Source organism: Eurosta solidaginis, chromosome 3 (assembly GCF_040869045.1).
Source record: "Eurosta solidaginis isolate ZX-2024a chromosome 3, ASM4086904v1, whole genome shotgun sequence".
NCBI classification, from domain to species: Eukaryota; Metazoa; Arthropoda; class Insecta; order Diptera; family Tephritidae; genus Eurosta; species Eurosta solidaginis.
The window spans coordinates 152,296,556-152,308,964 of record NC_090321.1 but is presented as its reverse complement, the minus strand read 5'-3'; the positions used below and the strand labels follow the sequence as shown (position 1 = coordinate 152,308,964).

At 39.7% G+C, this 12,409-nt stretch overlaps 1 protein-coding gene across 8 annotated transcripts; it reads left to right on the top strand.

Moving 5' to 3' along the window:
- Nucleotides 1–2,634: 2,634 nt before the first annotated feature.
- LOC137244370 (protein transport protein Sec24C-like) lies at nt 2,635–11,609 on the top strand. Of its 8 annotated transcripts, none has more exons than XM_067773291.1 (10): nt 2,635–2,784; nt 3,350–3,415; nt 3,477–3,954; nt 4,019–4,245; nt 4,306–4,535; nt 4,593–4,932; nt 5,041–5,482; nt 5,540–5,690; nt 10,035–10,359; nt 10,419–11,609. In XM_067773291.1, the coding sequence occupies exons 4-5, from the start codon at nt 4,100–4,102 to the stop codon at nt 4,475–4,477; spliced, it is 318 nt and encodes a 105-aa protein (XP_067629392.1). In that variant the 5' UTR covers nt 2,635–2,784; nt 3,350–3,415; nt 3,477–3,954; nt 4,019–4,099; the 3' UTR covers nt 4,478–4,535; nt 4,593–4,932; nt 5,041–5,482; nt 5,540–5,690; nt 10,035–10,359; nt 10,419–11,609. The 8 variants fall into 8 exon arrangements, with proteins under 8 accessions (XP_067629392.1, XP_067629393.1, XP_067629399.1 ...); XM_067773292.1 differs by lacking the exon at nt 2,635–2,784 and adding an exon at nt 3,045–3,062; XM_067773298.1 differs by lacking the exon at nt 2,635–2,784 and having other exon boundaries at nt 3,104–3,415; nt 5,041–5,274; nt 5,373–5,482; nt 5,557–5,690.
- The last annotated feature ends 800 nt before the right edge of the window (nt 11,610–12,409 follow it).

Genomic DNA, 12,409 nt, shown 5'->3' with positions numbered 1-12,409 from the left:
CCGTTGCTAATAGCACAGAATTGCTAAGCATACTTTTCGTGGAATAAGGTGAGAGGCTAGCAGCTAGTGAAGTTACTGCTGCTGACTGTGACGATGTTGGATGACTGGTTGTGTCTGGTGCAACAGAAACTGCCGCTGGCTCAATGCTGTTTAAATGTAATAAATAGTTATGCTTTCCTTGGCAATGTCTACAGTTGCCAGATCTACATTGCTTTACCACGTGCCTTTTACGAAGATAATTCAAGCACAGGTTAATTTTCTTGACTTCCTTGTATCGCAACTTCGGGGAAAGATTTAAGAATCGAATACAGCCAGTTATAAAATGGTTTTTCGATTCGCAAAAATTACAAAGTGATTTGGATCGAATAACACTTTTTCCCACCTGTTTACTAGACCCTTGAATGACCGCAGCATTTTCCAAATTCTCCGCCATGCGACATCGTTTTTCCAGAAACATAGACATCTCGGCCCAAGTCGGAAGCTTCTGTGCGGATAAATTTTCCTCCCATTTTTCTTGCGTATTTGACGGTAACTTGCTGGTAATGATATGAATAAGCAGGCCATTATAGATTTCCTCGTTATTTGCCAGTGTTTGTAGCACTCGAAAGTGTGAGTTTACTTGATCGCTTAACTTTCGCAGTCCACTTGGTTTGCCTATTTCTACACCTTCTAGCCCGAAAATAGCCTTAATGTGTGCCTGAAAAGGAAGCAATTTGTTATCGAATCGAGATTTCAACAAACATAACGATTTATCATAATTTTCTTCGCTTGGCTCCAGCGAGCGAATGGTGTCTATAAGGCTTCTCCTTCGAGACTTGTGATCAAGTACTGTATTTTTTCCTATTTAGAAATGTCCATGTAATAGTCGATAGCTGAAGAAAAGGTGCCGAAGAACGATGGCCAATCAAGATATGAGCCACTAAAAACTAAAATTTTAAGCTCAGGTAATCAGGATCGGCGTTGTACATGTTGCGTTGCAGGCTCATCCCAGGGAGGTTGTCTCATAGTCGATGAGTGAGCACTACTTGCCTTGCGTCTTGAGTTCAAACTGCGACTCAATTTTGCTTCAACCTCAAGGTAAGTTTTTGAAAAGTTTTCGTCGTCATCGGAGTCAAATTCTCTCCCGTCCCTACGCTTGAGTGCCGAACGCGCTTTCTCAAAATTTGCCAGTACTCGTTCTGCATATTTTAGCCGTGCGGACAATTCTGCTTCATCTGTTTTAGCTCCTCTACTGTTAGAAAGTTGTTGAGTGCATCCAGCTGACGTTGAAATGATAAACTTTCCTTTTGTATAAAATGAGATCTCACTTTATAAGCTGACGCGGTCGTCGGCGGCTTTGCCTTTTTTTGGCATTTTTCGAGGTCAGAATAATTATTTGTTAATGATAGTAAGCCTTTTGTATCACTGCGTACAAAATGCCCTTTTTTATATTTGCATGTACCGAATGCAAATATGCAAGAATGATTGTGTGGTCTATGGTGTACTGCGCAAAGATTGTGATGAACAAGGCCGCGAAAAAGATATATAAAACCCAATAATGAAACTTCTTCTACTTGACCTGCCAGAACGAAACACGAGAATTTTTTTTTTTTGATCACGTCGGGGTCAGCAAATGTTTCCGAAGGATTAAGTAGTTTCTTAATCCTGGTGCAAAATTATAGGAAAGCGAAAAAGAACATACCGATGTGTGTTCAATATAATTCTTTTATTTTCAAATGCCAAAGTAGAAATGATTAAAAATTGTTTGCCAGTATCCACTTGTTGTCAAAAAGCAGACAGAAAACCTACTTCGACAGTTAGGTTAGATAAATTAAATAACAAGAAATGCAAGGCGCAGAAGGCACATCAAAGAAAATACATATTTTTAAAGTATTAACAATTGATATGCTGGTATGTACATGTAAACAAAAATGGTATGATTATACTGTTACATTTTAAAGTGGAGTCCCAGTAGGAGAAATGAGTGTTACTATAAATGTTGATATGAATCAATTTCGTAATTAAACTGTTTGCTGCTGCGAACAAATGCCTTGTATTGGAAAGATAATAACTCAGTCAAATATACAAAAAAATTTTGCTTACATTAAATTTATAACACACCTATTTTAATATGTAAAACATGACTAATTTAATATAAGCAGAGCGCGATGATGAGGATGTTAAACTGGAAAAATTAACTCAAATGTTATACTGTGTTCAAACAGAAAAATAAATTGAGGAAATTTCGATTTGAATTGAGTGCTGTTCATACAACTCGATTCAGCTTACACAATAGTAATTTGATAGCTGGTTGGCTCATCTCTACAGCAAGAGCATACCTTTGTTCAGATTGTCAAAATGTGCGTGTTGGTATTAGGCGAATGAAATGGAATGAAAACATAAAACTTTGAAATTTTTGTGTGTTGTAAGAAAATGTGTTCAATGTTTTTGTTTCATTTTGAGTTTGCCCCCTGCAAAAATCGTGTGACCAAAAACGCACACAGACACACGAAATTTTGACAGGGGTGACGATTTGGAATGAAAAATTCTCCAAATGAAATAGCATGTTGACAAATTTAGCTTTCCCACAATGTATCGTGCTCTCTCGCACCTATTATTTTTATAGGGATAGCAAAATACGTAATTTTTGCGTGCAAAAAAATCCGCCATTTCTAATTCAGCAGAGACAGCAAAACATTTGGTGGTCGAAAATTTTTTCAATTTTGAGAGTTTTAAATGGAATATCTCCGGAAAGATTTAAAATTAAGAGGGAGTTCTCCAGATCACATATATATATATTTTAAAGTGCGCAAACTTATAATTTAAAAGTTATTTGGTGTTAAAGTTTGCAAATTTCTATACAAATTTTATATGTGAATACGTATATATATGTGGCAGCACAGCTTTGTAATGTCATCAATAAAATATATGTATATATATATGTATATATGTATGTGCATGTTGCTACAAAAGCGCGATTGATTTAATAAAAACATTTATAATAAGTGAAAACAATGCAAAAATGAAATGTGAAATATACAAAAATGCAATTTAAGTTTATCGTTGCCAATTTATATAGATATGTATGTTGATTAAGGTTTTGAAAGATGTGTAAATTGTAATTTAAAGTGCTATAGAAATTTGCTAAATTTGCAAACTTTAACAACAAATAGCTTTTAAATTATAAGTTTGCACACTTTAAAATATATATATTTGTGATCGGGAGAACACCCTCTTTCATTTGATACCAAGTTTTACCCCTAACTCGGGGGGTGCTATTCTAAAATTTTCCCAAAGTCTTTAATATACAATGATTTTTGCTGTTTATTTCGACAACAATTTTTTATTTGATTTTTGTGCTCATCGAAAGACATCACAATTATGTAGCACCATGCCGCGAATTATGATAAAAGATGGTGTGTGGAGAAACACTGAGGTAAGCATTTGACGCGACTGGTTACTCTTGGCCGTTTATTAACTAAATTGATAACTTTCAGGATGAAATCCTCAAAGCAGCTGTAATGAAATATGGTAAAAACCAGTGGTCACGGATTGCATAACTGCTGCACCGCAAATCTGCCAAGCAATGTAAGGCACGCTGGTACGAATGGCTTGATCCTAGCATAAAGAAGACAGAATGGTCATGGGAGAAGGATGAAAAGCTTTTGCATTTTGCCAAATTAATTCCAACACAATGGCGTACAATTGCGCCGATTATTTCAGAGGGTTAACTGGCACCAATTGTTCACACCAAATTGTTAGGTACAGGATTCGCCACAGGTAGGTGAGGTTGGCAATCACAACCCCTTGAATCATTTTGGTCGGCAGGTATGCCGCGGATATATTCTTGGGACTTGTTATTGATGGCTTTTATGATGCCACCAACACAACCTGGACAGACGCCAATGCTCAGTCAACCACCCAAGCCGGGTCAACCTCCAATAACCGGTCACGTCCGGACGTCCTGGTTATAATGTATGTTAATACAACTAATAATTTACAAATTTGCTGATGATTATTTTTGTGTTATTTTCTTTAGCAACCACCTGCACCTGTTACTGGTAAATATCAACAGCCGCAACAGTATGATCAAGCCCAACGCCGTTTAGATCCCGATCAGATGCCAAATCCGATAAGCGTTATCATTGAAAATCAAAATAGCGCTGGTGGTGCTTTTATTACTAATGAACAGGATTTATTACCACCATTTGTGACCACAAAATATGTGGTAGAAGATCAGGGTAACTCCTCGCCACGTTACGTTAGGTATCGATAATCGAAATTAATGTTTTGCTTGGCAATTACCTTGATCTTTCTTCTTTGCAGGTCGTCTTTGTATTGCATACCTGCAACAGCTGATTTATTAAAAACAACAGCTTTGTCCATTACACTTACCGTCTCACCAATGGCACGCACGGTTGAGGGTGAATATGAGCCACCCATTGTAAATTTTGGTGAATTGGGTGCAATTAGATGCAATCGTTGCAAGGCTCAATAGCAACTTGTAGATGCTGGTCGTCGTTTCCAATGTCTAATGTGTAAAGTAACAAGAGATGGTAAAAAAAATCTTTCACTTTTACTTGTGTTCATTGATCCATATTTTTTCTCAACAGTGCCAACTGCATATTTCCAACATTTGGGCCATACCGGACAGCGTGTCGATAAATATGAATGTCTTGAACTTGTATTGGGTACATGAGTATTTGTGTAAAAAATGCTTGGGTACCGATAGCTCTCATGGTAAACCTCAACTCATATCCAACATTAATGCCTCGCATTCAATTGTGGCACTGTACGCACTACATTGGGTTCACGTAGTATTGACAAGCATATTGTTGATTCCAGTGGTAAGGCCACAATTTCAAATGATGGGGAAATCATTATGAAACCATTGGATATTGTGAATCCAGCCGTAAAACTCTAGTAGACATCGCCAAATCTCAAAATGCTGAGGTAAGTTTTTTGTTATATTAGAATGTGTAGAATAAAAATGTTTCTCTTATCAGGTCGGCGATGGCACCACTTCAGTAGTATTTTCAGCATGTGAAATCTTAAAACAAGTTAAGCCAGATGTTGAGGAAGGCGTGCATGCACGTATCATCATTAAAGCTATACGTAAAGCATTACAATTATGCATGCTAAAATATGACATGGCTGTACATGTCGAAGCGCCAATCAAAGGAGCAACAAAGTGTTATTGGAAAAATGATCTGCCACAGCAATGTCCTCTAATGTCCAAGAGTATCAGAAAATTGTTGATGCTGAATGGCGTATTCTGTAGAATAAACTAGCTAAGTAAGGCGCCAATGTTGTGTTTTCTAAATTGCCAATTGGTGATGTTGATACACAGTATTTTGCAGATCGTGATATGTTCTGTGCTGTTCATGTACCAGAAGAAGATTGGAAACGTAGAATGAAAGCTTGTGGTGGTGCTGTTATGACTACAGCTAATGATATTAATTCAAGTGTTTTGGGTCAATGTGATTACTTTGAAGAACGTCAGGTTGGTGGTGAACGTTTCAACATTTTCCAAGGTTTGACATTAATTTCATTTTTATAGTTTATAATTATTTAAAGGTTGCGTTAATGCTAGAACAAGTACATTGATTTTACGTGGCAGTGTTGAGCAATTTTTGGAAGAAACTGAGCTTCGTTACATGATGCTAAATTGCTTGTGCGGCGTACAATTAAACATGATTCTGTTGTTGCTGGTAAGTCAAAATACAAATTGAAAAAAATGTCTAATCTTAGGGCCTCATTCTCTATTACGAAACGAATTTTCGATGCGGATCATAGACGAATCGCTAGTGTATTTGCACTATGTTAAACAATGGCAACTTATCACTTGACAATTACTTTTGCCTTCCTGTTAGTTAGAAAGGTAAAGACCGAACGAAAATGATAGAGAATACCATTGCTAGACGATATCGTTTGGAGGCGAATCGTTCGTCTGAGCTATCGTTCGCAATACAGAATGAAGCCTTTAAATTGTTAAGTAATATAATGAAAAGATTGTGTCCAAATACCCCCAGCGGGTTAGGGGCCAGAATTTATCTGCGGTAGGTATGCCTGTCGTAAGAGGCGACTAAAATACCAGATTCAAGGGGCTGTGTAGCGCAACCCTTCAGGTTGCCAGCGCAATATATAGCTTCTCCAAACCCAATTCTCAACCTCACCTATCCGCGGCGAATCCTGTTTCACTAACAGACAATGATCTGGGGGGGGGGGGGGGGGGGGTGGATAGGGAGGGATGGCCTGAAGGTTTAATGTGGCCACATAAATCGTTCCCGAGATAGTCGGGCTAGCACTTTAATGGTGCTGTGTTACTGGAGCGTACCGGATCTGTATCCGGCTAAAGGACCATCACATCGATAACACTCCCCAAAGCCTTCGGGGAGCAACCTCATCGCTACAAAAACAACAACAACATTGTGTCCAAATCCCGAAAAAAAAACTATAAAATTTGTGTCAGTGAAATGATAATTATTGCTTTTGGTTGTTAGTTTTGAGGCATCGTCATCGAGTTCCTTCTGATCATATATGCCGGTTCTTTTGCATTCTTTTACATGCATAAAGTGCCGTTGAAGCCTTCCTCACCCTCTCCTCCACGTTGAGCTTCCAAGACAGCTTACTGTCTGGGATCATTCCTAGATAATTTGTGCAAGGTTTCTCCCGTAGGGTCGCCCCTCCTAACTTAGGCCTGGTCCAATTAGGGACCTTGTACCTCTTTGTAAACAAGACCATATGCAACGTCATCTGCGTAAACCGTAAGTTTTTCTGGTCCCTCGTAGAATCCCCTAAGCAGTTGGTTAATGACCAGCGTCCACAGCAGAGCTGATAGCACCCCTCCCTGCGGAGTGCCCCTGTCCACTAATTTCGTGGCCGCGTACAATCCCCATTGCGATGTAATCTTACTGCAGTTTAACATGCAGTCGATCCATCTGCGTAAGGCTGGATGTACTTTAACGTAATTAAGACCATCAATAATCGCTCATTTAGAAAGCCCCGGCAATGCTTAAGAAGACTTCTAGAGCATATTCCTTATATTCCAGGGTTTTTTCTATGCCTATTACCACCCTATGCAATGCGGTGTCTACTGATTTGCCTTTGGTGTACGCCTCTTGTGTTGTGGAGAGCAGCTTTTCATCCACGTTGGACTTTATGTACACATCTAGCAGCCTCTCAAAGGTTTTGAGCAGAAATGATGGTAAGCTATTGGGTCTTTAATCTTTGGGATACACGTGACCGATCTTCCCCGCCTTTGGTAGGAAAGCTACACGAGCAGTTCTCCAAGAGTGCGGTACATGATTCAGTTTATGCACCCATCGAATATTATTTTAAGCCATCCCACGACCGCCGTACTTGAAACTTGTAGCATGGCCGGACATGTACCATCTGAGCCCGGCGATTTCACCACCACTACGAGGTCCTCAGTAGTGTAATTAGGCAGCATATATGAATGCAGCTGTTTCCTTACCATTACTACAGCTCGCACCCGTCCTTCCGTTTGCGCATAGTAAACGCCAAATCCGCGCGCGCTAATTCCAGAAACCTTTCCTCCCGATGGAAGCCACGGCTCCTGGATCAGCGCGTTAGGAGGAGGAGTTCGCTCGACGCCACTTTACTGTGTTGGAGGTTTATCTGTAGGACTCGCAGCACCAATGGGCTGCTTGTCCCCCTCCAGCACCTTCATCGGGACGTCGTCGTCCTCCCCTAGCCCTTTTGGTTTAGAGTGTTCGAAGCCCCCTTCAGACTCTTGTACCTGTTGTGCCGGGTGTTCCTCTGTGCGACTCACAGCACCATCTGGCTGTTGGTCCCCTTCTAACACATTCGGAGTGACGTGGGCTACCTCCACCTGTATTTTTTCCCTTATGCTTTTGAGGTCCTTTTCGACTTCGCCCACGTCCAGCGTGTTAGGACTTTAATACCCGCGACTTCTTTTCCTGAGTCGCATATAAATTTTGCCTGTACCTAAGGACATTTTTCCAAGCTGCGCGTACAATATATCCTCCGCCTGCTTGTTTATTTGGAAGATGTATAACTGACCTTCCTCCGTAGGCCGAGATACAGTAAGTACCTTCCAATCCTGTGTCGGTATGTTCGAATTCTGATTCTGAAAAAGTCGCATTGTATCCTCCGACTTCATCACGCATGGTATCCATACCTTAACTTTTGGTACCTTGGGGATTTGCGCTTTATCCACCATCTCAAAACGCGCGTTCGTGCCCTGCCTTTAGGGGTTTGGAACCACTTCCTCCATCCACCGCAAGCTCGCGATGTTGTCGCACGCTATCATCATACCATTATATCATCCCCCGAATCAAAGGTTGGAAGGAGCTTACTTGGTTATTCCCGCATCATCTTAAGCTCCTTTTCTACAGATCTCCACCTTTCACTATTCATCTGTTCGAAAGGACTGCTACGATCAACCAGCGCCACAGTCAGTGACTGCTTTGCCACATCACTCATTTTCTCGGGAAAAGCCGGCGTTTTAGTGTTATTTCCCTTTGGCACCTCCGAGAAAGCCGAAGTCTTAGCTCCCTCTAGCACCTCCGAGAAAGTCGGAGTCTTAGCGTTATCTCCCTTTGGCTTATCTCCTACTTCCATAGTTGGAACTTCCCTCTGACTCTCAGCCTTCGAGGTAGTTGCTACCTCGCTATTGGGGCCCATCTGGCTTGCAGCTTTGGGCCTACTTGTCTTGTCTATGGGACTGCCCTGCGTCTCGGCTCTGGGACTGGGCCCTTTCTGCCACTCGACGCTTCTTCCTCCTCATACCGGTTGCAGAACCGAGGGTTTCTCGCAGCAAACCTTTTGAACTGCCTTCGACCTACTTCTACCGCCTCATGAGCCCATGCCAAGCGCTCGATCTCCTCTTCTGTTGGGTCCACCACTGCTCCCAAGCGTTGTACAATTCTTAGTACTGCACGGTACTTCGAGAGAGCTCTTTGCTCCGTACCCTTCTCCACTCTTCTACTCCTTTTTATTTGTGTGCTTCTCCAACACGGAGTTCATTGAATTAGCACTACTTTCGCTCCCCGAGTCCGACGCATCGCTTAATGCTTAATGCGTATTTGTCGTCCTTGGCTTGCGGCTCAGTCCTCTTCTTATCATCGTCCTTATGAAAATTAGGTAATGAGTCGTTCACCTTGGTCGTACGACCACCAGCCCGGCAAGGCGGGCTCAGCGGTCCAGTATTATATACGGGGAAAGAACCGTCAGCCACAGCAGCGCCCCTTACTGTGTTAAGGCCATCAATACTTCCCGAGGTGGTCCGGTATCGGGAAGGCTCCGTTCGAATACAGTCGAATTTATCCCCTGGCTACAAATCGTCCAATAGGTACGGTCCGCATAACACCCTGGATTAGGGGGTTGGCAGTTCTTGGTCACCGACATCCCGCCGCCCTCCTATGAGGCGAAACGGCGTAGATGCCAGTCCTAAACAGCTCCTCCTCATAGTCGGGCGCTATGGAGATCGGCTAAGCCCTCACACCAACGACGATTTTCGTTACAATTGCTAGTGCATGCTCTCCAAGATGTAGATCCTGATCGAAAGTCACACCCAAAATTTTAGGGTGTAAGACAATCGGTAGGGTAATGCCATATGGTCGACATTTGGCATGTTTTAAATAAGGTCACCGATGATTTGGTTGATGAAAATATCAGGTTTCGCGAGGCGACAAAACTGGAGAGATTGGGGAGATAGCTGTTTATTTTATTACAAAGTTCATCGATGTAGGAAACAATAGCATAGGCGTAGAAGCAATAGTGACTCCTGGTGGTAAAGGTAGCTATTGATATGTAGAAGTTAAGCAGAAGTTTGAATATGAGTTTTTTTAAGTTATAGCAAAAAAAGCGTTGAGGATTTTTAATATCTTACCAGGTACCTTCGTACGTGTTTCTAATAATGAAGAATAAAACCTATTCAAACTCAATTTTCACCAGGACAAAGCCGCTGAGACTTCGCTATACTTTAACATACAATACGTTACCCCATTTTAGCACAACTATCATTTTTTGATTTTATTAAATTTTATAAAATGTTTCTTCCTCTACAGTTCTATTTCGGTATTGGATGGTAAATATGGCTTTCGCATTTTCTCCATCAATAACTGTGAAAAGGTGGAAGAAATCTATGCGTGTAAATCTCACATATTATCTTGGTCCAGCGTTTCTTCAATAGCTCTCTAGTGGTGATGGTGACAGCAGAGAAACCCAACTGTTTACAAATGTTACACTTCAAAAAGAATCAAAATATCTTCCATTGCGTCTACGGCTCAAATACCCACAGTATATGAATGAATCGGTTGCACGAACTGGGTCTGAATACTGAAACAGTACACATATTCAAAATCGATGAGGAGGCTGTGATGATGGTATAGGGTGAGTTGTTGAATAACATACGAAAACCACTTTAACCCATCTATATATTTGCATTACAGCTAAAGCTTTACAAACAGCAAAAATTGCTGGCGCCAAGCAATTGGAAAAGGCAGTGAAGCATTCCTAACACTGTACGGATGGTGTAAAGTTAGAAACTGCTGTTGTAACAGCTGCCACCGACACAACGGTCATCTCTACTTCGCCGAGTAGCGGCTCGTCCGACTATCTATCGAAGACAGTATAATTATATCTTTTGCCAACACAGGTTAGCGATGTGCTTGCACAGGAAAAGATTTCAATTGGAAAACCAAAACCAATTAAGAGAGTTTATTTATTGTTAAAGTATTTTCTTTTCTTTATATCAACAGTATTAATTTAAGTTGCAATATCACGTACATATATAATAAGGGATGTGATACGATTGCTGTCGGAATTAGATTTGAAACCAATCAATACTCCTGCTAAGGGTTGTAGAATTATTGCTTGAATAATTAGATTTAGAACAATAATAAATCTGACTTTATTACAAGTCGTACATTTTTAAGTTCATCAATTACGACAGCAATCGGATTCCACGACACCTTTGAATATTCTTGATTTGAAAAAAGAGTAAACGTAATCTGAATTTCTACTAAGCTTTAAGTTGTAGATTATTCAAATAGTTGAAGTTTTTTCTGAAGCTTAAAATTATTTTCTGCTCGCTTAGAAAAGATTTCAATTGGAAAACAAAAACCAATTAAGAGAGTTTATGTTATTATTAAAGTACTTACTTTTCTTTATATCAATTGTATTAATTTAAGTTGCAATATCACGTACTTATATAATAAGGGATGTGATACGATTGCTGTCGGAATTAGATTTGAAACCAATCAATACTCCTGCTTTGGGTTGCAGAATTATTGCTTGAATGATTAGATTTAGAACAATAATAAGTCTGACTCAATTAATAGTCGTACATTTTTAAGTTCTTCAATTACGACAGCAATCGGATCCACGACACCTTTGAATATTCTTGATCTGAATTTCTACTAAGCTTTAAGTTGTAGATTATTCAAATAATTGGAGTTTTTTCTGAAGCTTAAAATTATTTTTTGCTCGCTTAGAAGAGATTTCAATTGGAAAACAAAAACCAATTAAGCGAGTTTATTTATTATTAAAGTTCTTCTGTTTTATATGAACTGGATTAATATAAGTTCCAAGTTCATGTACATATATAATAATATTGAAAATAATAAATATTGAAAATTCAATTTTTTTGGTTCATATTTTATTCATATGGCTGCTCCAGGTAAAGTAAATCTGCAGGTAAAATTCACGTTATATGGCGGTTATATAAATGGTAAAACCGCAGTAAAATTGATTGTCAAATGACTCGAAAATGTAGAGTGAAATGACGGAAAAATGACCGCCATTTGACGAGCATTATGACGTGTGTGAGCAGCACAGTGCTATGCTCACATCCTATAAGTGGGAGCGGAATGCACGATCACATTAATGGGAACGAAACGGAAAATTTGGTCACAAAAGTTCATCACGCCCATGCAAACGTGACTATGAATATAACCGCTGCAGAAAGTCACAATGACCGTAAAATGACTAGTAAAATGACGTGGAGCGTTTTTGCAGGGCCATCTTCTTTTGACCATCCCTACTCCAGTGAAATGAAAGACATAAAATCAGCTGATGATATGAGCCAACCATATAGTTCAGCCATGCGTAAGTGACGTTTAAATATACTCAATAAACACACTTTACAATGTTGCATTTGTAGTTTGAAACAATATATTACGCAATTTTTTTTAAATTGGCAATTTATTATTACAATTTGTTATATGACAAATTGCGTAATAAATTGCCCAAATAGTATAAATTGCCAATTTGGTGTGTGTTTGAACCTAGTATTATTGTTTCGGCTATTTCCCTAGTATGTATATTGCAGACTTCCACAACCTGTCGCAAGTGTTGCGGATATATGCATGCATTTTTTAGTATAGATAATTTTGCCATAAATCAATATTTTCCAGAAATCAGTTATAATAAAAATACAAAT